This window comes from Ascaphus truei, chromosome 13 (genome assembly GCF_040206685.1).
Source record: "Ascaphus truei isolate aAscTru1 chromosome 13, aAscTru1.hap1, whole genome shotgun sequence".
Classification (NCBI taxonomy): Eukaryota; Metazoa; Chordata; class Amphibia; order Anura; family Ascaphidae; genus Ascaphus; species Ascaphus truei.
The window spans coordinates 38,671,781-38,698,215 of NC_134495.1; the positions used below are offsets into that span (position 1 = coordinate 38,671,781).

The 26,435-nt window shown below is 44.3% G+C and overlaps 1 protein-coding gene across 2 annotated transcripts; it reads left to right on the forward strand.

Moving 5' to 3' along the window:
• LOC142465261 (uncharacterized) lies at window positions 1-26,435 on the forward strand. 2 transcript variants are annotated; one of them, XM_075569270.1, is made up of 6 exons: window positions 1-32; window positions 5,007-5,221; window positions 5,916-6,119; window positions 6,305-6,428; window positions 9,602-9,703; window positions 20,479-26,435. In XM_075569270.1, the coding sequence occupies exons 2-6, from the start codon at window positions 5,141-5,143 to the stop codon at window positions 21,471-21,473; spliced, it is 1,506 nt and encodes a 501-aa protein (XP_075425385.1). In that variant the 5' UTR covers window positions 1-32; window positions 5,007-5,140; the 3' UTR covers window positions 21,474-26,435. The 2 variants fall into 2 exon arrangements, with proteins under 2 accessions (XP_075425385.1, XP_075425386.1); XM_075569271.1 differs by lacking the exon at window positions 9,602-9,703.

Below are 26,435 nucleotides of genomic sequence, written 5' to 3' on the forward strand. Positions count from 1 at the left end.
CCCCTCCCCCTCCCACACATGGCTGCAGCAAGGTAATGACCTCATCTTCTCTGTCATCATTCACATTGTATACAGACACAGCTATTGTAATACACAGACACACTGTAACACTGACATACAGCAGCTATTGTAATACACAGGCACACTGACATACAGCAGCTATTGTAATATACAGACACACTGTAACACTGGCACACAGCAGCTATTGTAATACACAGGCACACTGACATACAGCAGCTATTGTAATATACAGACACACTGTAACACTGGCACACAGCAGCTATTGTAATACACAGACACTGTAACACTGACACACACAGCTATTGTAATATACAGACACTGTAACACTGACATACAGCAGCTATTGTAATACACAGACACACATTGTAACACTGACATACAGCAACTATTGTAATACACAGGCACACAGCATCTATTGTAATACACAGACACTGTAACACTGACATACAGCATCTATTGTAATACACCGTCACACACTAACGCTAACGACATACAGCGTGTCTGTGTATTACAATAGCTGCTGTATGTCAGTGTTACAGTGTGTCTGTATTAAAATAGCTGCTGTATGTCATTGTTAGTGTGCCTATGTATTACAATAGCCATCCCCTCACACCCATCCCATGCCACCCTCCCTCCTCTCTCTCTTTCTCCTGTGCCCTTTGGAATGCTCGCTCCCTCTATAACAAGTTCCTCTCTGTGCATGACTTCTTTCTCTCTCACTCCCTGCTTCTCTTTGCTATAACTGAGACCTGGCTCACTCAGTCTGACTCTGCTCTGGAAGCTGCCCTCTCCTACGGTGGCCTTTCCTTCTCCCACACTACGCGCACCGATGGCAGGGGTGGAGGCGTGGGGCTCCTGCTCTCCTCTGTCTGCCGTTACCGAACCCTTCCTATTCCTCCCTCTCTTGCTTTTCCCTCCTTTGAGGCTCACACTGTCCAGATTTTCTCTCCCCTCCCAGTCCATCTGGCGGTCATCTATCGCCCACCTACCTCTACTCATCCCCCTTCTGCCTTTCTCTCTCACTTTGAATCCTGCTCTCTTTCTTCCTCTCCTCAGACTCCCCTGTTCTTCTCCTTGGGGACTTCAATTGCCACATTGATGACCCCTCTCTCCCTTGGGCTTCCCGCTTTCTTTCTCTAACCTCTTCTTTTGGCCTTCAACAGTGGACTGCAGCCAGCACCCACAAGGATGGCCACTACTTAGACCTGGTTTTCACTAAGAACTTGTCTCTCTCCGATTTCTCCATTTCCCCTTTTCCTCTCTCTGACCATCATCTCATCTCATTCTCTCTATCTCGCTTCTCCCCTTCTCCACCTCCATCTACACCCCGGTTCTGCAGAAACCTGCGCTCTATTCACTTACCTGACTTTGAGTCCACTTTACGCTCCTCCCTCTCCTCTCTCAGCTCTGCTACAGACCCCGACAACCTGGTCAGGAACTACAACTCTGTCTTGTCCTCCTCTCTTGATCTACATGCCCCACTTTCTCTCTGCCGCACTCCCCCTTCTAACCCTAGACCCTGGCTAAATTCCCACACACGCATGCTGCGTTCCTCCACTCGTTCCTCTGAACGCCTCTGGAGGAAGTCTCACACTCTCGCAGACTTCCTTCACTACAAATTTATGCTATCCTGTTTCAACTCTGCCCTCTCGCAAGCTAAAGAAGCCTACTTTTCTGCACTAATCAACATGCACAAGTCTAACCCACGCCGACTGTTCTCTATCTTTGATACTCTACTCAAACCACCCTCAGCTGCCTCTCCTTCCTCCATCTCCGCTCAGGACTTTGCTGACTTTTTTAAGGAAAAGGTGGAATCCATACGTCAGAACAACCCCTCTGTTTCTTCTTCCCATCCTACACCTCTTCCTAACTCTCCTCCTGCCTTCCTTGACTCTTTTTCCACTGTCTCAGAGGAGGATGTGTCGCTGTTGATCGCCACCTCTCCTTCTACCACTTGCCCTCTTGACCCCATTCCCTCCCATCTCCTAAAACCTCTTGCTCCTACTATAATCACTACGCTCACACACATTTTTAACTCCTCCCTCTGCTCTGGAACCTTTCCATCCTCCGTCAAACATGCAACAGTCATACCATTACTCAAAAACAGCAAGCTTGACCCTTCCTGTCTTTCTAACTATCGACCTGTCTCCCTCCTGCCTTTTGCCTCTAAACTCCTTGAACGTCTTGTATTCTCTCGCTTGCTCCATTTTCTCAACACCTATTCTCTCCTAGACCCTCTACAATCTGGCTTCCGCACTGCTCACTCCACGGAAACAGCCCTCACTAAAATAACTGACGACCTTCATGCTGCCAAAGACAGAGGTCATTACACTCTGCTCATACTACTCGACCTCTCTGCAGCATTTGACACCGTGGACCACCCTCTTCTCCTTCACATTCTCCATACTCTTGGTATTCGGAACAAAGCTCTATCCTGGATCTCATCCTACCTCTCCCATCGTACTTTCTGTGTCTCTTCTGCTAACACCTCCTCCTCCTCTATTGATCTCTCTGTGGGGGTACCCCAGGGCTCTGTCCTGGGACCTCTTCTCTTTCCTCTGTACACACTCTCTCTAGGTGACCTAATAACATCTTTTGGGTTTAAATATCACCTCTATGCTGACGACACACAAATATACTTTTCAACACCTGACCTTACACCTGCTATACAGACCAAAGTTTCTGAATGTCTCTCTGCTATATCATCCTGGATGGCCCTCCGTCGCCTTAAACTCAACATGGCTAAAACAGAGCTCCTCATACTTCCTCCCAAACCTGGCCCTACTACCTCCTTCCACATTACTGTTGGAACTACGATCATCCACCCAGTAGCCCAAGCACGCTGCCTAGGGATCACACTCGACTCCTCTCTCACATTCGCCCCTCACATTCAAAACATTTCTAAAACTTGTCGCTTTTTCCTCCGCAATATAACAAAGATACGCCCTTTCCTCTGTTGCTCGACTGCTAAAACTCTGACTCAGGCCCTCATTCTCTCCCGTCTTGATTACTGTAACCTCCTGCTGTCTGGCCTTCCTGCCTCTCACCTGTCTCCCCTACAATCTATCCTAAATGCTGTTGCCAGAATCACTCTACTCTTTCCTAGATCTGTCTCAGAATCTCCCCTCCTGAAATCCCTCTCCTGGCTTTTAAAGCTTTACACTCTTCTGCCCCTCCTTACATCTCAGCCCTAATTTCTCGCTATGCACCACCCCGACTCTTGCATTCTGCTCAAGGATGTCTTCTTTCTACCCCCTTTTTATCTAAAGCCCTCTCCCGCCTTAAACCTTTTTCACTGACTGCCCCACACCTCTGGAATGCCCTTCCCCTCAGTACCCGACTAGCACCCTCTCTATCCACCTTTAAGACCCACCTTAAGACACACTTGCTTAAAGAAGCATACGAATAGCACTGTGAATATTCTGAACACATGATACATAAAGCTTGGCCCCCTGCAGACGCACTTACCAGAACTCCCTCCTACTGTCTCTGTACGTTCTCCCTACCTACCAATTAGACTGCAAGCTCCTCGGGGCAGGGACTCCTCTTCCTTAATGTTATGTTTGTCTAAAGCACTTATTCCCATGACCTGTTATTTATATTATCTGTTATTTATATTATCTGTTATTTATTCGATTACCACATGTATTACTACTGTGAAGCGCTATGTACATTAATGGCGCTATATAAATAAAGACATACAATACAATAGCTGCTGTATGTCAGTGTTACAGTGTGACTGTGTATTACAATAGCTGTGTGTGTCAGTGTTACAGTGTGTCTGTGTATTACAATAGCTGCTGTATGTCAGTGTTACAGTGTGCCTGTGTATTACAATAGCTGCTGTGTGTCAGTGTTACAGTGTGTGTCTGTGTATTACAATAGGCGCTGTATGTCAGTGTTACAGTGTGTGTCTGTGTATTACAATAGGCGCTGTATGTCAGTGTTACAGTGTCTGTGTATTACAATAGCTGTGTGTGTCAGTGTTAGTGTGTCTGTGTATTACAATAGCTGCTGTATGCAGCTATTGTAATACACTAACACTGACACACAGCTATTGTAATACACCCCCCCCCCCACACACACACAAACACACACACATACACACTGTAACACTGACATACAGCAGCCACTGTAATACACAGACACACTGTAACACTGACATACAGCAGCTATTGTAATACACAGACACTGTAACACTGACATACAGCAGCTATTGTAATACACAGGCACACTGTAACACTGACACACACAGCTATTGTAATACACAGACACGCTGTAACACTGACATACAGCAGCTATTGTAATACACAGACACACTAACACTGACATACACAGCTATTGTAATACACAGACACACTGTAACACTGACATATAGCAGCTATTGTAATACACAGACACACACTGTAACACTGACATACAGCAGCTATTGTAATACACAGACACACTGTAACACTGACATACAGCAGCGATTGTAGCACACACACACTGTAATACTGACATACAGCAGCTATTGTAATACACAGACACGCTGTAACACTGACATACAGCAGCTATTGTAATACACAGACACTCTGTAACACTGACATAAAGCAGCTACTGTAATACACAGACACACTGTAACACTGACATACAGCAGCTATTGTAATACACAGACACACACTGTAACACTGACATACAGTAGCTACTGTAATACACAGACACACTGTAACACTGACATACAGCAGCTATTGTAACACACACACACACTGTAATACTGACATACAGCAGCTATTGTAATACACAGACACGCTGTAACACTGACATACAGCAGCTATTGTAATAAACAGACGTACTGTAACACTGACATACAGCAGCTATTGTAATACACAGACACGCTGTAACACTGACATACAGCAGCAATTGTAATACACAGACACGCTGTAACACTGACATACAGCAGCTATTGTAATACACAGACACACTGTAACACTGACATACAGTAGCTCTCTCCCCATGTGTAGGAGGATATTACTGTGAAGGAAGTATAATATAGATCACTAACTGCAGAGGTCATCACATTGTGAAACACTTCCCCAAGCACCAGAGCCCATTCTTGGTGCATCTGAATATCTCACTGATGATGAATAAGGATAAGAAGCAGATGACTGGGAGGATTTTGAATCACTCCCTGGAGATTATCTACCTGCTGACTGGAGAGGTGAGGGCTGCTGGAGAAAGTCATAATGACACCCCTCTTATCTCCCTCACTACAGCAGGGACCGGCAGTGCGTTAATATGGGAGGTACTTGAGAAGCAATATCCAGGGACACATGTAATTAGAGAAAGCAAGAACCCAAGGGCAGGCAAGATGTTTGGTTATATGGAGAGCTCAGGACCACATAAGGACACGATTGGGCAGCAGGAGAGCACAGAGTCTGATAGGATCAGAGAAGGATGTAGTTTGGCAGAGGGGACTGACCCAGTGATAGAAACAAAATCCAGGAAGAGACATGTTTGTGCAGAGGGAGAACCTTGGCCTCTTAAATATATTATAATATGGATGTTTTGTGTCTGTGCCAAATTATTTAGTAATATCCACAGTGTCAGAAGTCCTGTAATGTTTACATACACTTTGACACTTTGTAATGTAATATCTGTACAGTCCATGATCTTTGTGCTCATATACTGTAGGCATATAGTCACAGGGGAGTCAGTGAGTTTGGTGCTGATATGTCAGTGACACAATAGACAGAATTGGTGGGGAGGGCACTGAATAGATTGAGTATAGAGCTGTTAACAAGAGACGCGTCCCTCTTACTGCAAAGCAACAAACCTGCAGGAACATGAGACATATCAACTGTGTCTCTTGCTCTGCACCGTAGTGATATTTATTACTGTCTCTCATTATGTAGGATTGTATTGTTGTGAAGAAGCACGGTGAGCATGTCACAGACAGCAGCAGTCCCTGTGTGCCAGAAAGATTCTGCAGGACCCAGAGACCCATCATGGAGAATCCAACTAACTCCCTGATACATGAGATAAACAATGACAAGAAGCTGATGTCTGAGAAGATCCTGGAACACGCCAACATCATCATTCACCTGCTGACTGGAGAGGTGAGGGCTGCTGGGCAGCGTTAGATATTACCACCTTTCTGTCTTCATTCAGCCTTTTCTTGAACAAACTTTGTTCTATATATCTGTATTTTCCTCTCTGCTCACCTGACTTTCTATAAAGAAAAGATTCTTACAGGACCAATTATTATATCTGGATCCTGAGTGGGGGATTCTCTGTGTTTCAGGTACCTATAAAGTGTGATGATGTTGCTGTGTATTTCTCCATGGAGGAGTGGGAGTATTTAGAAGGACACAAGGAGCGTTACAAGGACGTGATGATGGAGAACCCCCAGAACCTCAGCTCACTTGGTAAGAGTAGGTTTTCTGTTATTCTAATAGAGATGTCAGTCATGTTTGGATCCAGCAAACAAGAGCTCAAGTTACACTTTGTGTTTTTGTTGTGAGGTTTATGTCAGGAACAAGAAAACAAGTTACAGAGCCGGGCAACCAGAGGCTCATCTCTGTCACTCAGGACGGGATATTTTAGAGCAGAGGTTCCCAACCTTTTTTCTCTCAAGGCTCCGTATTCATAATGCTCAGTTACCGAAGCCCCTACAATAGTGCGAACAGGACACACACACACACACACAGGTATCATAGAAAATAGACAGACACAGCGTGTGTGTGTGTGTGTGTGTGTGTTTATATATATTTATTTTATTATTATTTATTTTATATATAACCCCCAATACATATTTTAAAAAAATTTAAAAAAACGAGGCGCATGCGCAGCGGCTGACTGAATGGACGTGTGAGCCGATAGCTCCGTTCACAGCCGGCATACAAATAAATAAATAAAGCACTAAAAACCCGTTGGCAAACACCGAATATACACCCAAACTGAGCTAAAGGTGCGAGGATGTCGAGGGTGACACGTTCCAAAAGAACCTCCACAGTCTTATCTGACTATTTTGCTAAGGGGGACTCGGCGCTCGCCAAATGCCACGAGGGGCCTACACAAAGTGGCACCGAGTCGGAGGAGAGACGACAATGGCAGGGAAAACCAGGTGATGAGACGAAGAGACATGAGGGAATTCTGCCTTGATATCAAACGATGCTTCCAATCGGAACTGGCGGCATTACGGGCGGATATTGGCGGCATAGGGGAGCGCACAGACTCCCTGGGAAAAAAAGCTGGACTCTACCATAAAAGCCCTGCACAGAACTGACAAACAGCTGACTCAGGTGAAAGACATGGTGAGAGACCTCACAGACAGGCAGGAGGACTCTGATAACCGCGATCGTCGCAACAACGTGAGGATCAGAAGGGTGTCAGAGGAGGAAACTGACCCGGAGGATTTTATGGGAAGATGGCTGCTACAACTAATGCCAGACAGACCAGAGCAGGATATCCACCTGGACCGGGGTCACAGGGCCCTGAGATCAAGGCCACAACAAGGAGACCCCTCCCCCCCTGCGACATCATAGCGCGATTTCACTTTTTTAAAGTGAAATAGTCCTTCTGCCAAATGACCCGGAATGACGCAACTTCTGAGGGCCACAAACTTCAAGTCTTTCAAGATATATCTCCCACCACCCTCCTAAGGCTGCGTCCATAGAGATGAGAGCAGTGCTGAACCGCGCTGACGCTGAGGCTCGCCTGCTGAAGCCTGTGCGATTTCATGCACATGCAGGCGAGCCAGCGGGCGCAATCGGGAGGCGGGGGGGGGGGGGGCTGAGGGAGGCGGGGCAGTGACGTCGCTGGGCCAATCGCCCGCAACACACTGACGTCAACGTCACGGCGCCGACGTCACGGCGCCATGACGTTGACGCTGCTTCGCGCTGATTGGATGTTTTCAGCCGACAGCGCAATGAAAAACAGCTTGGCTGTCGGCTGAAAAATCCAATGCTTCAGCACGCCTGCGGACGCTCGCGTGAGCCCCCTCTAAAGACATCTTCATTGAGGATGCCAGGGCTCAGCGTGGAGCGTCCGCACGGCTCAGCGCTATGGACGTGGCCTTAAAAGGAGACATCTTACCCCCATTACAAAGGTGCTCCTTGACGAGGGGATCAGATACAGATGGCTGTATCCATTTGGTCTGCTGGTTACCCGAAACAGAGCCTCTAACACACTGAGAAGACTGGAAGAGGGCGAGAGCTTCCTATCCAAACTTGGTCTCCAAGATAAGATCCCCGAGGAAGCAACTGGAGGGAGACCGGCCCCTGACCCAGCCTGGAAGGAGGCCAGGAGAACGGACAAAAACAAACAACCACGTAGCCCAAAATGAAGAGGGGCCGGGACATAAAGAACAATGTTCACCCTACCTGTTCCTGTCCATGTTGTTGGAGCTCTACGGTTTTGAGCCTTTTCTGGGACCCATTGTGTCCTGTTGAAATGATACCCCACGCTACCTCTTAAGCCCAGCAGTGCTCCTCCATGACTGGCGGCCATCTTGGATCAGCTCCTGCTGCTTAATGAGATTGAGGATGGGCCGGATGACATAGGAGAGGAGGAGTCAGCGGATCTTGCGGGAGGACCCAGAGGAAAGGGACCAAGCACCTCCAAAATGGCGGCGGAAAGGATCGGAAGGGGTGGAGCAACATATGCACACCGGAAGAGTCGCGAGAAGATGGACCTTCAGGGGTTCTAAGGAGCGGATGGAGAGGAGGAGGAGGAGGGTGGAGGGTGGGAGAAGGAGAGAACCCCCCGCTAGAGGACTATTTTGTGCGTGAAGTTTTAGAAGCTCACTAAACAATACATAAATTAAATAAATTATAATAAATAATAAAGAGTTTACAGAAAACTTAACTAAAGGGGGCGGTGAAAGCAACGGGGAGGGGGAGGCTGTGGAGGGGGTTAGCGGGGGGGTCTGGTAGTAGGGAACGAAGGGATGGCGGGAAGAAACATAGGAGGTGAAGAAGATTAGGAACAAGGGGGAGAAAACATCTAGAATAGCGGGATTAGGGAGTAAGGGATAATAGGAGTGAGCAGGTTTTAACTGGGGGTAAGGAAGGAAGGGGGGTGCGTAGAAAAGAGGCAATAATATACATAGTCTCAGAGGAAGGGTCTAGAGGGTATTGTGTATAGGATAGTGATCATAAAGGCTTTAAGGGGCTTTAAGAGAGGCAGGGTGCAGAAATCGTTTTTTTAGGCTGTTAAATTGTTAGGGGTTCCTAGATTAAAAGAAGAATTAGTGCTTTAAGAAATAAAACAAGTAAATAAAACAATGACAATGACATTCAGATGCCGGCTGGGACTGCGGTCTGGCCGTTGCCATGTGTCTGTGGACTCGGGTCGGGGCAGGTGCCCAAGACCTCGAGAAAGTCCTTGGGAGAGGGTGGAGCAGAGCAGCCCTGATAGGAGGAGGAGTTTTAGAGGGGGCTCTGCCGGATTCCCTCAATCCAAAGGTAAGGGAGGGGCAGTGGTCACGGATCACAGACGCCTCTCCCACTTTGTTTTTCATGTTCTTTTTGTTTCTTTTTCCCTCATGTGTCCCATGTTCCCTTTGTATCCTCCCCATCCCATCCCTCCTCCTGCCTAGGTGGTGCAACGCTGAAGCTGGGCAAACTGCTGTGCACTGCAGAGGAATGGAGGCTCTCCGGCGAGGGCCGGACACCCAAGGTCGAGACACAACGGAAGAGAGGTGGGACTACACTTACACCATGACTCTAACCTTTATTTCACATAATGCCAAAGGGCTGAACTGTCCCCGTAAGAGGAAGGTAGCACTCACGGACTATAAGAGAAAGGGGGCCGATATTGTGTTAATTCAGGAAACACATTTTAGCACCACCAGCTTCCCAGAATACTTTGATAAACAATTTAAACAAGTGTTTCTGTCCTCTGCAAAAGAGAAGAAAAGTGGAGTAGCAATATTGATACATAACAGAGTGGGGCTGGTGGTTGACGCTGTGAAAAAAGACAAAGAGGGCAGGTTTCTTATGCTCACGGGGTCCATAAATCAGCAACCAATAACAATTGCCGCAATATATGCTCCAAATTGACACGACTCGGCCTTTTTCACAACAACATTCACAACCATTCAAAAACACAGTAAAGGTGCCCTTATAGTAGGAGGTGACTTCAACATAGTGCTGAACACAGCCGTAGACAGATCAGGACCCCCCAGGCCTAGAACAACGTCTAGACCTACGGCTCTGGAACAAGGGCTAAGGGATTTGCAGTTGGTCGATGTCTGGAGGGAGTCACACCCGTTAGACAAAAATTACACCTTTTATTCGCACCCACATGACTCATTTAGCAGAATTGATTACTTCTTTGTCTCTAGTAGACTGGTCCCAAAGATCGCCCACTCTGGGATCCACGATATTTGGTGGTCGGATCATGCACCCATAGAGCTACGGTGCTCACAGATAGGGTTGGACAGACCGGGAGCAAATTGGAAACTGAATGAATCCCTATTAAAAATCCCCGAACTGATGGAGAAGGTTGGAGAGGAAATCAAACACTTCTTTAGAGAAAATGAAAGAAGCGTTCGCTCCCATATAACCCTCTGGGAGGCGCATAAAGCAACATTAAGAGGCGTATTGATCAGTTTAGCGGCCAAGAAAATAAGAGAGAGCAACGCAAAAATTATAAAAGAGCAAAAGGAACTAAAGAACTTATGGGATCAACACAAGAGTTCCCCAAATTCGGCCACCCTCCAACATATCAGGGACACCCAGATTAAATTGAATCTACTCCTTACCTCCCATGCTGAGAAATCGTTAAGTTGGTCAAAGAGAAGATTCTTTGAAAAAGCAAACAAGCCAGATACCTTGCTGGCCAACTTGATCAATTCCAAAACAAATAATTACAACATCCAGGCCTTGCGTCTTGAATCTGGCGTGCTCTTGGCCAACCCTAAAAATATTGTACGGGAGTTTAAGAACTTTTATGAAAAACTGTATGATGGGGAAAAGAACCCGATCCTCCGGGATGGAGAAGGCCCTAAAAGATTTCTTAAAGGGCTCGAGTCTACCGTGTGACTTCACAACGGAGGAAATAACCAAGGTTATCAAAAATCTGAAACCCTCTAAAGCCCCGGGCCCCGATGGATACTCAAATCTTTACTACAAAAAATTTAGGAAACAGTTGACCCCATATCTCCTCCACATGTTCAACCAAGTACAGTACTAGGAGGTACCCCCTTTCTCCAGCACATGCTCCAAGCGTCCATCTTGGTAATATACAAGCAGGGTAAGGACCCCCAGGACTGTTGAAGCTACAGGCCAATATCCCTGATTAATTCGGACTTAAAAATTTACGCTAAATTACTGGCCAACAGATTGGATCTTATCCTACCCAGACTGGTGCACCAAGATCAAGTGAGGTTTGTCCCGGGTCGTCAGTTATCAGATAACACCCGACGAATTATTGATCTGTTAGAAATAGCCAATTCAAGATCGATACCAGTTATGGTGCTCAGTCTGGACACAGAGAAAGCGTTCAATAGGATAGACTGGCCTTAATTAGAGGCCACGCTTGGAGCCTTCGGGCTGAGAGAAAAATTGATAAAGGCTATATTCGCTCTATATTGGGCCCCGTCGGCTAGGGTTACCCACCAGGGATTTGCTTCAGATCCCTTTCAAATTAAGAGCAGAACGAGGCAGGGATGCCCGCTCTACCCCCTCCTCTTTGCATTGTGTATGGAGCCATTGGCTGCTGAAATACCCGACAGCAAAGACATCACGGGTATTGACATTGGAAGCCAGCTGCATAAGGTGCACTGTATGTGGATGATGTTTTCCTGACTATCTAAACCCCTTACCTCTCTACCGAACTTATTCGACTTGTTGGGGAGATTCTACAGGATCTCCGGATTCAAAATTAATCAGTCTAAATCAGACACTTTAAATATAAATCTACCCAAACACTTAGAGAAGTTGATTGCCATAAATTTCAACTTCAATTGGCAACAGAAGCAAATGAAATATCTAGGCAGTAATGTTACGAAGACATACAATATGCTGTACCAGGCAAATTATCCCAAATTGATGCATACCCTGAGAGGGGACATTAGGAAATGGGCCACTCACAAAATTTCGTGGATAGGAAAGATCCACTGATGAAAATGAATCTGCTCCCACGCCTTTTGTATCTCTACCAGACCCTGCCGGTGCCACTAAGATTGAAGGATTCCCTCTCACTTCAATCTGAGATAGATACATTTATCTGGGGTGGAAAGAGAGCGAGAGTGGGCAAGCAGATAATGCGTAAACAAACAGGGGCCGGAGGGCTAGCGGTACCTTGCTTGTTGTCTTACTACAAAGTGGCTCAATTATGCCAAATTGTGCAATGGCACACTAACCCAGATTCAAAAAGATGGGTCGCTCTAGAAAAAGACCTATGCTCCCCTTTGGAGCTGGAACATCTAATTTGGCTTCCCCAAAAGGTGCGGTTAGGCACCAAAATGTCGCTATCCTCAATGACCAACTCGTTTTCAGTATGGGAGGCCACCAGGCTCAAATGCAAATTGACCCACAAATCAACAGGTATGACCCCACTGTGGGGTAACCCAATGTTTGCTTCAGGCCGACCAACGCTGACTTCACTAAATGGAAACACAAAAGTATTAATAGGTTATTAGATCTGGAGGGCAGGCGAGGCATACAAACATTTGATCTACTTAAATCCAGCAAAAATATCCCCAATACCGAGTTTTTTAGATACCTCCAGATCAGAGCATTCTATCAGGCAACCCAGCCCCACACCCAATTAACGAATTTCAAAAAGCTCTGTCGATCAGGGACATCCAGTAAGGGACTTACATCGCAGATGTAGAAGAAGTAACTGGTTCTAGTGCGACAGTGAAGGAAAAAACAGAATACATGACTAAATGGGAGTCCGTTCTGGGGGAGGTATTAGATTTAGAGGAGTGGACGAAGATTGTGACGGCTACATCCAAAATCTCCATGTGCACGACCTTAAGGGAGAATTCATATAAAGTTATGATGCGATGGTACCACACCCCCACAAAACTAACTAAATTTCTGCCCAGTTACTCCCCATTGTGTCCAAGATAATGTGGACAGCAGGCAGACCTGTTACACATGCTGTGGTCTTGCCCCAAGATCGCCCCGGTCTGGGAATCGATTAAGGATTGGCAGAATAAGATCCTAGACACACTCATCCCACTAGACCCGTGGCTGTTCCTCCTCACCAGGCCACACCAAGGTCTCACCAAAGGTAAAAATAAATTAGTGGTGCACTTTGCAATGGCGGTACGGGGGGAGATCGCAGCACGATGGAAACAAAATGAAATCCCAATAATTGCTAAGATTCGGAATAGAATTTGGTCGGTTTGCCAGATGGAGAAATTGACGAGTTTGGTCAATGACACTGGTACAAATTTTCTAAAAGTCTGGTTGCCATGGTTGGCCCAGACAGACATACTGGGGGTAGAAAGGGCCACGATTTGGCAATAATAGAGGTAAGTGCGTTCTCACTTGAAGATGTTCAGTTGGGACGAAACGGACTATATGGACAGATTAAAACCACCTAGACAGAGATAGACACAGACTTTGGTGCAGGTCATGGGCGTCGTGAGGAGAACACTCCGTTTTCTCAGACGCAGAGAGCCAGCAGGCGTAAAGCAATAAGCGGAACCATGGTAGGAGGACCCCCCTATACTACCCCTCCCCCGTTTTATTTCCCCGGGGGTTGTTTGTCTGTCTGTTTGCCCCGTATGTCTGTTTTGGTAAGTTCCTATATGTGGTTAATTTTTACCAATTGGAGGTGGCTTGCGTGTTACAACTGTATGCCATGTATGTAAACCATGTACGTTATCAATAAAATTTAAGTTGAAAAAAAAAACCCAATACATATAAACCGTTACCTTGCTGCTGGTCACCGGTGTCAGGCCTCTGGCCGGGCCTGCTGGCTGCGGGAGACCCGGCTGCCGGACAAAGCCTGACCTGTCATGGCCGGCGGACCCCGGCTCTCCCCAAGCTGCAGGCCTTTCCCTCACTCTGTCCCACGCCGAGCTTCTGACGTCAGTGTACCGCGCCTCACTCATGCCGTCAGAAGTCCTGGCTCGCGTCAACGTCAGAGCGCCCGGCATGGACAGTTTTGAGTAGGGAGGTCGCAGCTTGGGGAGAGCTTGGGCCCAGTGGCCAACTGCTTTGTCCGGCCGCCGGACCCTCTGCAGCCACCGGGCCCGGGACACTTGTCCCAGCGGACCCCCTGTCGACGGCCCTGACTCTGTACATGCTGGCTTAGTGGACAGGAACAGTGAAGGCGTATTGGAGAGACCCTGTTAGGGGGCCGCCTTTGGCGGTACTCAGGTGTTATATCCAAGAGATTCTGAGGTAGAGTGAAGGTTCATGCTCCTGGTACTGCCTCCTGATTGGCTGTTGCTTGGTAATACAGTCATTCAGAATGGAGGAAGCACCCCAGCCCCATAACAGTTGCATTGCTCTCTCCCTGCTCCACATCCTTTTCATCCTCCAGCGGCTCCTGGAGTTGTTCCACATACCAAACACGGCTACATAACCTGTCTCTCTAACCTCTTCTTTTGTGCCTCCAACTGTGGAATGCAGCAAGCACCCACAAGGATGGCCAATACCTAGACCTGGTCTTTACTAAAAACTTATCTCTCTCTGATTTCTCCATTTTCCCCTTTCTTCTCTCTAAACATCACCTCATCTAATTTTCTCTCTCTCGTTTCTTCCCTTCTCCATCTCCATCTCCATCTCCATCTACCCCTTGTTTTTGCAGAAACCTGCGCTTTATTAACCTACAGCTTTTTATTCCACTTTACGCTGCTCCCTCTCCTTTCTCAGTTCTGCTCCAGTCCCTGACAACCTGGTCAGGAACTACAACTCTGCCTTATCCTCCTCTCTTGATCTACATGCCCTGCTTTCTCTCTGCCGTCCTCGCCCGTCTAACACCACACCCTGGCTAAATTCCCACACGCGCATGCTGCGTTCCTCTGAACACCTCTGGAGGAAATCTCACACTCGCAGATTTCCTTCACTATAAATTTATGCAACCCTGTTTCAACTCTGCCCTCTCTCAGGCTAACCAAACCTACTTTTCTTCACTAATCAACACGCACAAGTCTAACCCACGCGACTCTTCTCTGTCTTTGACTCTCTACTCAGACCACCCTTAGCTGCCTCTTCTTCTTCCTCCATCTCACCTCAGGACTTTGCTGACTATTTTAAGGTGGAATCCATATGTCAGGACATCCCCTCTGTTTTCTCCTCCCATCCTACATCGCTTCCTAACTCTCCTCCTGCCTTCATTTACTCATTTTCCGCTGTCGATTGGGCCAAGGGGGGATGTTTGGCCACAGAGGGGTTGGGATTGGCTGCGGACTCCTGCCACTCACAGCACATGGCTCAGACTAGGAAGTAAATACAGACATGGGAGAGGGACTGCCTCACCAGCTGCCAAAATACACACGCCCCAGGCGAGGTGTGTGTGTGTTTTGTTGAGGTGTGTGTGTGTGTGTACACACACCCTAAGTTTTGAACTGCCTCCCCACAGCTTCTTTTTTAACCCCCCCCCCCCGTGACGGTGAAGGGGTACCCAGGCCAGCAAATAAAGGTATTATGCCCGGTTGGGTGCCCCTGAGCCATATTGGAGATGTGTGATTCTCAGCTCTTCTACCCTGTAATGGCAGTAACACTGTGCTTTTAATAATAATGTCTATGTGTCTCCCACCAGGTATAAGGTGTTGAGAATAATGTTATTTCTACTATAAAATGTATTTTAATCGCAGTATTTTCCTGTAACCGTGCAAAGGAAAAAATGGTTTTAAAAGTCAGCAGCCCGCTGCAAGCGCATAGCGTTTAGCTAACTTTCTGCTAGGAAAGTTCTAGCACGCTGAGATTTGCTGTGAGCACTGGGAAAGTAAAATCAGGAAAAAGGTTATAACGCAATTTTTATAAAGTTTCATTAAAATTGATGAATGAAAGTCCCCCTATTTTAATGGTTCCAACATTATAGGCATAAGGGGGTTTTCATTCAGACGGCCGGACAAGAGGAAAACACTCAAGTTGTAATTGCGGTACTTTAGAAATGTTTGGCAGGAAATTCCTGAGAGGTGAGCAATGCATATGTAACTAGGACTTCTAGGCTACCCCGCTGGTTTGGTTCCCCACTGTCTGGAAAAAGTACGTAGTTGAAAGCATTAGCCGACTAAAAGTGTGAAGTGGGGAGGGGTAATTCAAGTATCCCCCATCTTAGCAAATGGCCCAGGTGTCCGGCCAGCTCAGACAAAATGTCGCCAGGTAAGGGGGCTTGGTCTGGTATGCTAAGCGGCAAAGGTACGAGGCTCGCGCATGCCCTTAGCAAACTGAGAAGCCCTCTGCCAGGTTTTGCCAAGTAGGGGCAACCCTGGGAAATGTGGGAATATTATTCCCACGAACGAGATAGATGAGTAGAAGAAAGAAGGAGCACAGCTAGCTACATCCAGGATGCAGAAAAATGAATAAGGGCAATTCCAAGCAAAAATAAAAGTATATTATCCTTTATTTGATCAGCTTTGCAATGGTATAGGACAACGCACCAACACATTTCATCCCGCAAGACTTTCTCAAGGTGTAGGGATCACATAACGGCATACATTTTAACTTAAAAAATTTCGCGCCAAAATTAATCCGTAGTGACGTCATCACCACGCGACCTGGAACTGAGTCGCGTTGTTAATACGCGAGTCCAGTCTGAGCCACGTCAGAGACAGACAGAGCACACTGGGTAATAGGATTGGCTACAATAGAATAACATTGAATACAACAACTTTAATCAAAATAGACACGAACAAAATGATAAAAGGCATGTTACACGGACAATTAAAACACTAAATATGAACTAAACTGATATATACTGCCACCATAAACCTAAGGAATCCATAATACAATAGTAAAGATGAAATAATATAAATATATATATATATATAACATACAACAGATATCACAGACACCCCTAGATAAGGATACACAAATGAGGAATAAAATTAGTCCTCTCAGTAATATTAGCTGTGTGTGTGAACTCTGCTGTATAGGACATATATATATATATATATATATATATATATATATATATAGGTTCACTTAAGGTACAGTAACCCTCTATCCTATATAAACATGGGAAATAGATGTGTGTCAATAATCTGTATATCTAAATCAGATTATAAAGGTCATAGCTTATCTAATAAAAGATATAACAGTAATCAGACACACATATAGAAAAATAACCCATATAGAAACTGCACAAAAAGTTCATAATACGGTAAATTAATTAAAAGAATATTTTGAATAGGGATAAATCACAACAGACCCATGAACCGAATCATTAGTCTGCGGGACGAAACGCGTTGGTACGTTGTCCTATACCATTGCAAGCTGATCAAATAAAGGATAATATACTTTTATTTTTGCTTGGAGTTGCCCTTATTCATTTTTCTGCATCCTGGATGTAGCTAGCTGTGCTCCTTCTTTCTTCTACTCATCTGGACTCACTTCTAAGGACTGCACGCTGACGAATCCACTCATCTTGAACACACAGTCAGGTAAAGGGCAGTAGCCCCTCTGTTACCTTTCTAGTGCTGAACTGTTCACACATTGTACCCCATGGGTAAGTAATTTCATACTGGGGACTATACGTTGTGGTAGCTGTGTGGGCACCACTAGGTCCCCATTCTACCCTAGGAAGATTATTCCTGCTACTGCACCGACACACTTTATTCGAGCAAATACCCAGTATGTACCTGGCAGATACCTGGAATGCGCCGCTCCTCACCTCTGACAAGCCCCGTTGTGTTTGCCTTCCCAGCCTGGGTTCATGCCTGGCTGACGGGCGGCTGATCTGTTAAATGATAATGATTAGGATTTCATAGGCTGCAATGCTTCGCGTGTCTACCAGATGGCATAAATTCATGAATTGTAATGCAGTATATATATACATACTGTGCAGTATTGCAGCCAGCGGGAATAAAATGCTTCAATCCCTGCCTGGAAAATACCTCAATGCACTCGGGCAGAAAACAGTCACAAACCTCAATACACCCGGGTATACCCGAATTCGTGGGACTAGCCGAGCTCGAATAAAGTGTGTCGCCAGTGTATTATACAATTGTTCCTGGATATTGGATTTACTTTGAAGAGACTTATGTTTTACTGTGAGCATACTGTGGTGATGCACCAATATACCACATAACCCACGAACAAGATAGGGATTTTAACTGCATAAAAATCCCTGCAGCCGATCGGGAGTCAGATTAATCTAACCTGGATTTTAAACTTTGCAACATCGTAACCCAAGTAAATAGTTCGTAAGAACTAACGAATCCAGAACCAATTCTATGGCGGTAGAACAAAGTAAGCAGCAGCGGAGGAGAAACGGGTTGCAAAAGGCGCCCCTATCCACAGACTGTTTTCGGCTTTGTTTGCGCACAACTCCCGCTCCTGGGAAATTGTGCCTAAAGACTCTGTTTCTAAAGATTTCGTTTTGGAAATAGAAGATTTCGTTTTGCCCCATCCCAGTAAGTGTATTTCAAGAGTTTTTTTTTTTGCAAATAATCGTGGGTGTGTTCATTCTGTAAATAAATTACAATTTATTTTATCTCTTGCTTTGCTCAAGCAAAGGATCCGGGTATTTTGGTGTTAAAAGCATTGGTCTATCGTGACACCCCCCCAGTCAGTTTTTGCCCCCCCTCCCCGAGCTCAGGTTTTTAACCCCTCAAGTTCTGTTTTTTGGCCCCCCGCACCCCAAAGCTCAGGTTTTCAATGACACACAGACACACTGCAGGGACATGAAATGAGACACAATGCTTCTCCTCCTGCTGCTTCTCATTGGCTAATTCTTCTCCTGCTGCACCATGTGACTAGACCAGGGATTGGGAGCACGCATACAATTCGTGGAACGCATATGAATATGCATATGCGTTCCACTGACGTCTTTACACAAGGAATTAGTGAACCCCCGGTAGAATTTCGCCGATCGATCACAGGAGAACGGATCGAGTGGCAGCTTAGCTAATCACTTGTGACTGGATTGCATTGATTAACATATTGAAGGGGAAACATTTTTTTTTTTTTTTTTTTTTTTTTTAAAACGACAGCTTGAACTGCAGCTTTAACTTGTGGAATTCATTACCCATGGAGACACTTATGGCAGATACAATAGATATCTTTAAAAAAAAAAAAAAAAAAGGGTTGACATCTTTTCAGAAAGGAAAGGTATACAGGGATATACCAAAAAAGCAAATATGGGAAGGATGTTGATTCAGGGGGTAATCTGATGGGACAATTCTTTGAGTCAGGAAGGGATTTATTTGTCCCCTTATAAGCACCTCTCTGCATACATCCACACTGATAGTATTCATAGGATCAGCGCAGATGGAGGAGTGTGCTTTCTTCTACAAATAGCTACTGAACCTCCGATCAAAGAATAACAGGAGCGTGCCATCAATTAAGCTACAATTAGATCCTCACTTTGAACTCCACCAGCTACTGTGTTGTTTAATTGCACCTCTGTACTGACATCCACACGGATATGAACTACATGATCAGTGTGCTGCTGAGTTGATTTGACTTGCGGCTTTGAACTAAGTAAGGCATATTTTTCAAGCTTAATAGCACAATTATTAACCAGCCTTTGCACCTCACTGCATACATCCACGCTGATAGTATTCATAGAATCAGCACAGATGGAGGAGTGTGTTTTGTTCTACAAGTAGCTACAGAAACTCAGATCAACGAATAACACCCTTATTATGATAGTATACACCTCCATTGATATCTGCACTGATAACCTACTAGATCAGTGCAGATGCAGGAGTTTTTGTTACAATACAAGATTGTTGCAACATTACTTTATTGTTTCAATGTGTATGAGAGCCACAATATGAGACATTATTCATTGTGACAAGACTATGAAATAAGATTTATCTTACATTTTCTAGCAGGGTTAAAGAGGTGTGTGTGTGTGTTTACCCTTCCCCCTTGTGCATCTAATAGGGCTTCTCTATATTCATAGAACCTTATACAGTATGATGTCTTACCCTAGTCATCAATTATACATTTTTGTATGATCGTAAGCACTTATATAGTACGAATACAATGATCATAGTCACTATACAAGTGTTGTCTTATTTTAACACCCATTATTTTATATTCATTTGTTGACATTAAACGATTTTAATTATTTCACAAATTATCAGTGATTGAGTGATTGGAAACTGGGTTTCCTGTTCTCATGTATCCCCTTATGAGATCATTAGATGATATTTCACTTGGATTTTTTGTTTGCCTTCCTCTGGATCAATATACTGGTAGTACAAATATAGGATACAGTATCTGTTGTCTAAACTTAGCATAGGTTGAACTTGTTGGATGCATGTCTTTTTCAAACCTCATCTACTATGTAACTATGTATGTTTATGCTATTAATGAACTTCTTTTCTCACAGCAGATAAATCCATGAGCAGAAGTACACCTGCAGGATGGGAAACTCCTCTTTGCTCACCATATTTTGTAAATGAAGATAACAGTGTTGCTAAAAGTGATCAAGGAGAAAATTACTTGAGTCAAAATAAACCAACTAAGAGACAGAAAAAAACTGCGAGAACTATGGCTAAGGAATCACACTCACGTGAAGAAAAAGATGCCACAACCTCCCACATTTATACACTGAGAGAACATACTTCGATGGAACATGCATCTGCTGATATTAAGAAGTGCGACAAAGAAACCACTAATGCACAGAAAATTCACGAAAACGTGTCTGTAATTAAGTATGAGTGCAGTGAATGTGGTAATAACTTTAATACTAAATCAGCTTATACAATTCACCAAAGAACACACAATACAGAAAGGCTGTATAAGTGCTGTGAATGTCAGAAATGCTTTACTAGTAACTCGGCTCTTGTTAAACATCAGAGAATTCACAGAGCCGAGATACAATTCTCTTGCTCTATATGTGGGAAATGTTTTTCCAAGAACTCACAACTTGTTAGGCATCAAAAATCTCACACAGGAGAGAAGTCATTTGTTTGCTCTAAATGTGGGAAATGTTATTTCACTAAGTCTCATCTTGTTGCACATCAGAGAATTCATACAGGAGAGAGACCATTTGTTTGCTCTGAATGTGGGCAATGTTTTTCCTACAGCTCAACTCTTGTTACACATCAGGCAATTCACACAGGAGTGAAAGCATTTGTTTGCTCTGAATGTGGGAAATGTTTTTCTCAGAGCTCAAGTCTTGTTCAGCATCGGAGAATTCACACAGGAGAGAAACCATTTCTTTGTTCTCAATGTGGGAAAATGTTTTCCTTTAGGTCAAATCTTGTTCAACATCAGAGAATTCACACAAGAGATAAACCATTTGGCTGCTCTGAATGTGGGAAATGGTTTTCTCAGAGCTCAAGTCTTGTTAAACATCAGAATTCACACATGAGAGACTAATTGCTTCTAATGTGGGAAATCTTTTACCAAACGTTCAGAGCTTATTAAACATCAGACACCACAGGAAAAAAATATAGCATTAAAAATGTCCCTGAGAATCATGAATTGTGGCTCTCAGAAAGTACAAGACATTGATGGAAAAGGCCATTAAATAAAGGTTATACCTGCATTTTGGAGGGAAATAGAACTAAAAATGTATTTATAATAGCGTATAGCTTTTTGGTAGACTGTATACCCACCCCTTACTCACGTCCAGTAAAAGCCTCCTGCAGTGTTTCCTCTGTCCTGTAACTGTACTGCTGATATTTGACACATGACACCTGCTGAAATGGGCTAGGATATTTGGCCATGACAGATGCTGGTTGATATTTCTCTGTGTGCACTCTGACCTTGAATGTCCTGCTCGAGTGCTTCATGTGAACGTCAGCGCACAGGGGACCTTGATGAAGGTGTGCAGGCACGTAGGACATTCGGCAGGAGCAAGCGTGGATAAATGTCAAGCAGCAAACTGCCCAACAGTGAGTTGAAGCGGCGGTGGAACGCTGGCATTGCTGAGCCAAATGTCTCATTTGTGAAATGTTCCATTCTGCTGAGATGGGGCATTTGATGCTTTCTAGATCTCAGACAAAGTGACACCCTTGGTTAGGAAATCATTAACTTTTTCTGGCCTACATTCCATCTTTTTTTCATATTTCTGTTGTGTGCTGTTAACCCTATGTGTAGCTGAAGATTATCAACCACTCCCAAAAGCCCATAGGGAACAATGGGGCAGAACATCTTTAAAACTCCCTTCATGGCAGTTTTGCTTTCAGACTCAGTTGGGGAAGCCATTAACCTGCTGTTTAATCTTTCTTTGGACACACTGGACTATGCAGTAACCCCATGACTCAACACCTATCCTTCCAGCCCCACAGACTAACTTCTCTTACATTGTAAATTGTAGGAGATTGTAATACCCTCCCATTTATTTTATTACTGCTTGCTGTTGAATAGGTATGCTAACCCTTTGTGGACTGTACCTCTCTTTATTAAATCTATAGCCCATGTGGCTGTTTATTCAGTTGTATACTGTATAGTGTGGTATTTGCTAATCTGCTTACTGTGAACCCTGTGACTCTGGCAGTGGCTTGAGTCCCATTATCCCCAGTAACTGCTGAAGGATAGTAGAGACAGATGCTGATCTTTCGAGTGGGACTGACTCCTTGTGTGATTCAGGGATTACCAGGAGTGGGTGCGAGTGTGCCCCTGTATAAGAGCATTAATCTGAGGTGGGTTCCCTCTCATAGTCTGATTGGTGGCAACCTCCATGTGAGTTTATACTAGGATTGTTACATTGTATGCAGTGTGTTATTGTCTAGTTTTGCGGTGTAGGAGCCTTGAGACTCCTTACAATCGCATCCTAGTAGAGTAGGCTAGGATTAGTTAGTGTGTGTGTGTGTTTTTGGCACCCTTTATGCCTTAGTATGGGCAGAAATCCCTCGTGGTCAGTAGGACCAAGACACTTTCCAGGTTGACGGAGTCTAGATAGACTCAGTGTTATGGTGACCTACTGTTTTTGGGTACTGGCGTTCGGATGTAATGTATCAGACCTCATTTAAGTGGTGCCATCCCATAAGGCACCTTCACATGAATGGGTTGTAAGGTATGTTCCAGTGCTCGATGATGATTTATGGAATAATACCACTTATTTAGATCAATATCTACTATCTTCAAAGTTTTTGACTAAATTCTCAGTTTTCATTTTAATTATTGGAACTATCTTCATTTTTTAACTTCGTAAAAGACAGAATTTGTAAAACTAATATTATTTTTTTTAGCTTATCAAAAAATATATGTTGTGTGAAATATATGCTATGTACATAAAACAGAAGAAAATACGTCCCTTTTTTAATTTAATTACACTAAAAGTAGGAATACATTCAAATCAAACACTACAAAGAAGGAATACACAATACACAATTGACACTTATTAATTGTAGTAGTAGTTTTGTAGTCTACTTATTGGAGTATCCGTGTGGACTCCAATATGTATGGAGGACAAGTACACCTGTTAAAAGAAGGTTTTGCTGAACACTTTTATACCATTAAGACAGGATTAACAACACAGTGTTTCTAACCACTTTAAATTAGTACATGGACAAGACCTCAAAGGGTTCAAATATGTAGAGATAGAAAGTACATTGCAGGGGAGTAAATAGAAAAAAACCTGACTTTACATTTTTACACATAATAAACCTCGCAGGTTTATCAGATAGCTAGTGCACTCCCTGAACCCCTATACCAGGTTCCGGGTGACTTGGGCATGAACATGGCACCCCCTCTAAACAAGGGACACTTGTACCATTCTGGAGATACCTTAATCCCCTATTCCCCTTTGACCTTTCTTGTCTGAGCGGAAACAGGGACTCCTAGCGGTGAGCTGCAAGACCGTTTTCAGGGTAGGATTTTGACCTGAGCATTGTGCTTCAATGTATCTGAGAATGTTACCTGATTCCCGACTACACTTTTGGGGTATCCAGTAACTCTGGAACCCCGCTACATAGCCACAATCTGCAACAACTTTCTCTGCAAAACCCACCCTGAACTTCATAGCCTAGCAATTTCTGCTTGCTGGTACTCCTGGAAAGGCAAAAACATAAACATTCTTTATTGTCGCATATTTTACATATGCACAGTATTACATACACAACAGGTCCAAGAGCTAACACTCTAGGACCCCAAAACATGGATCAGGGGAAAACAAGTGGGCTTGACCTTTATTAGTGAGCCTGGTTACCCTTTCACCGTCACATTCATAATAAATGTTTCAATATTCTGGAATTCAGATCTTGTATATGTTTTATTTGAACTTTGAGATCTATATATATTTGTTTGTTGGTTTGTTTTCTCTCTAAGAAATGAATTATGGATTTTCAAAAGTTTGTGATAAAAATATTTACATTCTTTATAGTATTTTTTTTTAGCAATATTATTTTAATTCCCATTTATCAATTTCAAAACAGTCCCTTTTTGTACCTTTTAATGGCTAAAAATCGTTGAAGCATATTGTTGCTTAGATTTTTTTATTCAAGCCTTATTCACACTCTTTTTAGAAGAGGTCTTTCTCTGTCTGCACTAATTTCTAGTTTACATTTTTTGTCTTCGTATGAACTTAAGCATATTATTGTTAGGAATCATTATGTCTGGTTTGATACAAACAGCAACATCTGTATATATTAATGAGGAGTGACGTGTCAAAATAATTAACAATGGTGAATATTTAAGAGGGCTCAGTAACTCATTAAGACCAATAACCCTGAAGAAGCAACCGGAAGTTGTAAAACACGTTGGGTGGAGCCTAAAAGATGACAGCAACACGCAGGGACACTAGCCTGAGTATATATTGAGATTCTGTGATGTCATTGAGGGATGTCTCTAAGATACCACGAGAAACACAATCACAAGGGAGTTGATAAGTGTGATGGTGAAGGGGTACCCAGGCTCACTAATAAAGGTTCAGCCCACTTGGGTACCCCTGATCCATGTTTTGAGGTCCTAGAGTGTCAGCTCTTGGACCTAGATGTCAGAAATGCATTACTGTGACTGTGCAAATTTTGCGACATTAAAGATTTTTCTGTGTTTTGCCTTTATTGAGGTGCTGGGACTAGAAGATTTCCAGGCTGTAAGTTTCAGGGTGGGTTTGCCGAAGAAAGTCTTCACAGAATGTGTCTATGTATCGGGGTTCCGGAGTTATGGGATACCCCAAAAGTTGGATCCGAGAATCGAGTGAGATTCTCAGATATATCCAAGCACATTGCTCTGGGCAAACTTCAACCCTGAAAACGTTTGCGACTCACCGCCAGGATTCCTGCTGGAGCATAAGCCAGATAAGGTAAATGGGGCATGAAGGGGTTAATGCATACCTGCAACATACAGAGGATCCCTAGTATAAGTAGGGGTGCCCAGATACATGCCCAAGTACCCTGAGCCTAGTATAGGAGTTCAGGGAATGTTCCAGCTATATGATAAAGCTGAGAGTAATTTCTTGTGTGTAAAAGTTATTTCTAGAGTGTGGCAGGGATGAGGCTAGTGGGTGTAAGCAGTATGTCCCCTGACACCAGAATGGGACATACACATTTTTATAACACTAGATACAGGACACTGTACATTTTATTAAAGAGTTATGTTTAATAGGGATATGTGCTGATTACCTGTGAATGAACTGGGATTTTCAAGTCATGGATTCCGAGGGACCAGTTGGCTACCAAGCTTGGTGCCTATGGGTCTGTGCGGAGTCAGGACTTGAAAGGATCAGGGATGCCAAGGTGTTAGACCAGGAGGGGAACTGCAGTCATGCTTGAGGACCCGCATCCTGGGCTAACACAGGGCTATCTGGCCAACATTTGCCAGAGCCCAGACTCTGGAGCCATGGGGGGCTCACTATGCAAAGAGGCAGAGGTGCCAGGTTGGCACATGCCCTTTGCAGAATGAAAGAAGGTGCCCACCTGACTTTACAATATTAGGAAATCGGTGATTGGCTGGCAGGAAAAATCCCACGCTCTGATAGGCTGTAGAGGTTTGTGAATGGGACACTGAAACCCATAAGAAACCTTGCAGCCAATCAGGAGGGCAGATTCCAAGCGCCAAACCAACAGCGGCAAATTCAGAGATGTCCTGTGCTGAATAGACGCGAGCTGGCTTCAGCGATTTTGAGTGAAATTTTTTGCTATGTCCCACTTTTTGAGAACGTAGTGGTCACGGCTTGCATTGCATGCCGAAATCAGTTCCAGGATTTCTTGAGTACCTCCCCGTCATTGGAAAGGGCTCCTACGGAGGTAATTTTTGTGAATTTCGTTCCAAGGACTATTTTATTCATTAGCCCCGTTCCCAGTAAGTGTGTTAACCGTGGAAATTGTGTTACATTGTGTGTATGTTTTTTCCTGAAATAAATTACAATTTATTTTACCTCCTTGCTTTGCTCAA

Coding starts and splice junctions, on each gene's coding strand:
- LOC142465261 (XM_075569270.1), top strand. CDS start 5,141: ATGATGAATAAGGATAAGAAGCAGATGACTGGGAGGATTTTGAATCAC. Junction 6,429..9,601: donor CCAGAACCTCAGCTCACTTG/GTAAGAGTAGGT, acceptor CCTCCTGCCTAG/GTGGTGCAACGCTGAAGCTG. Junction 9,704..20,478: donor CGAGACACAACGGAAGAGAG/GTGGGACTACAC, acceptor CTTTTCTCACAG/CAGATAAATCCATGAGCAGA.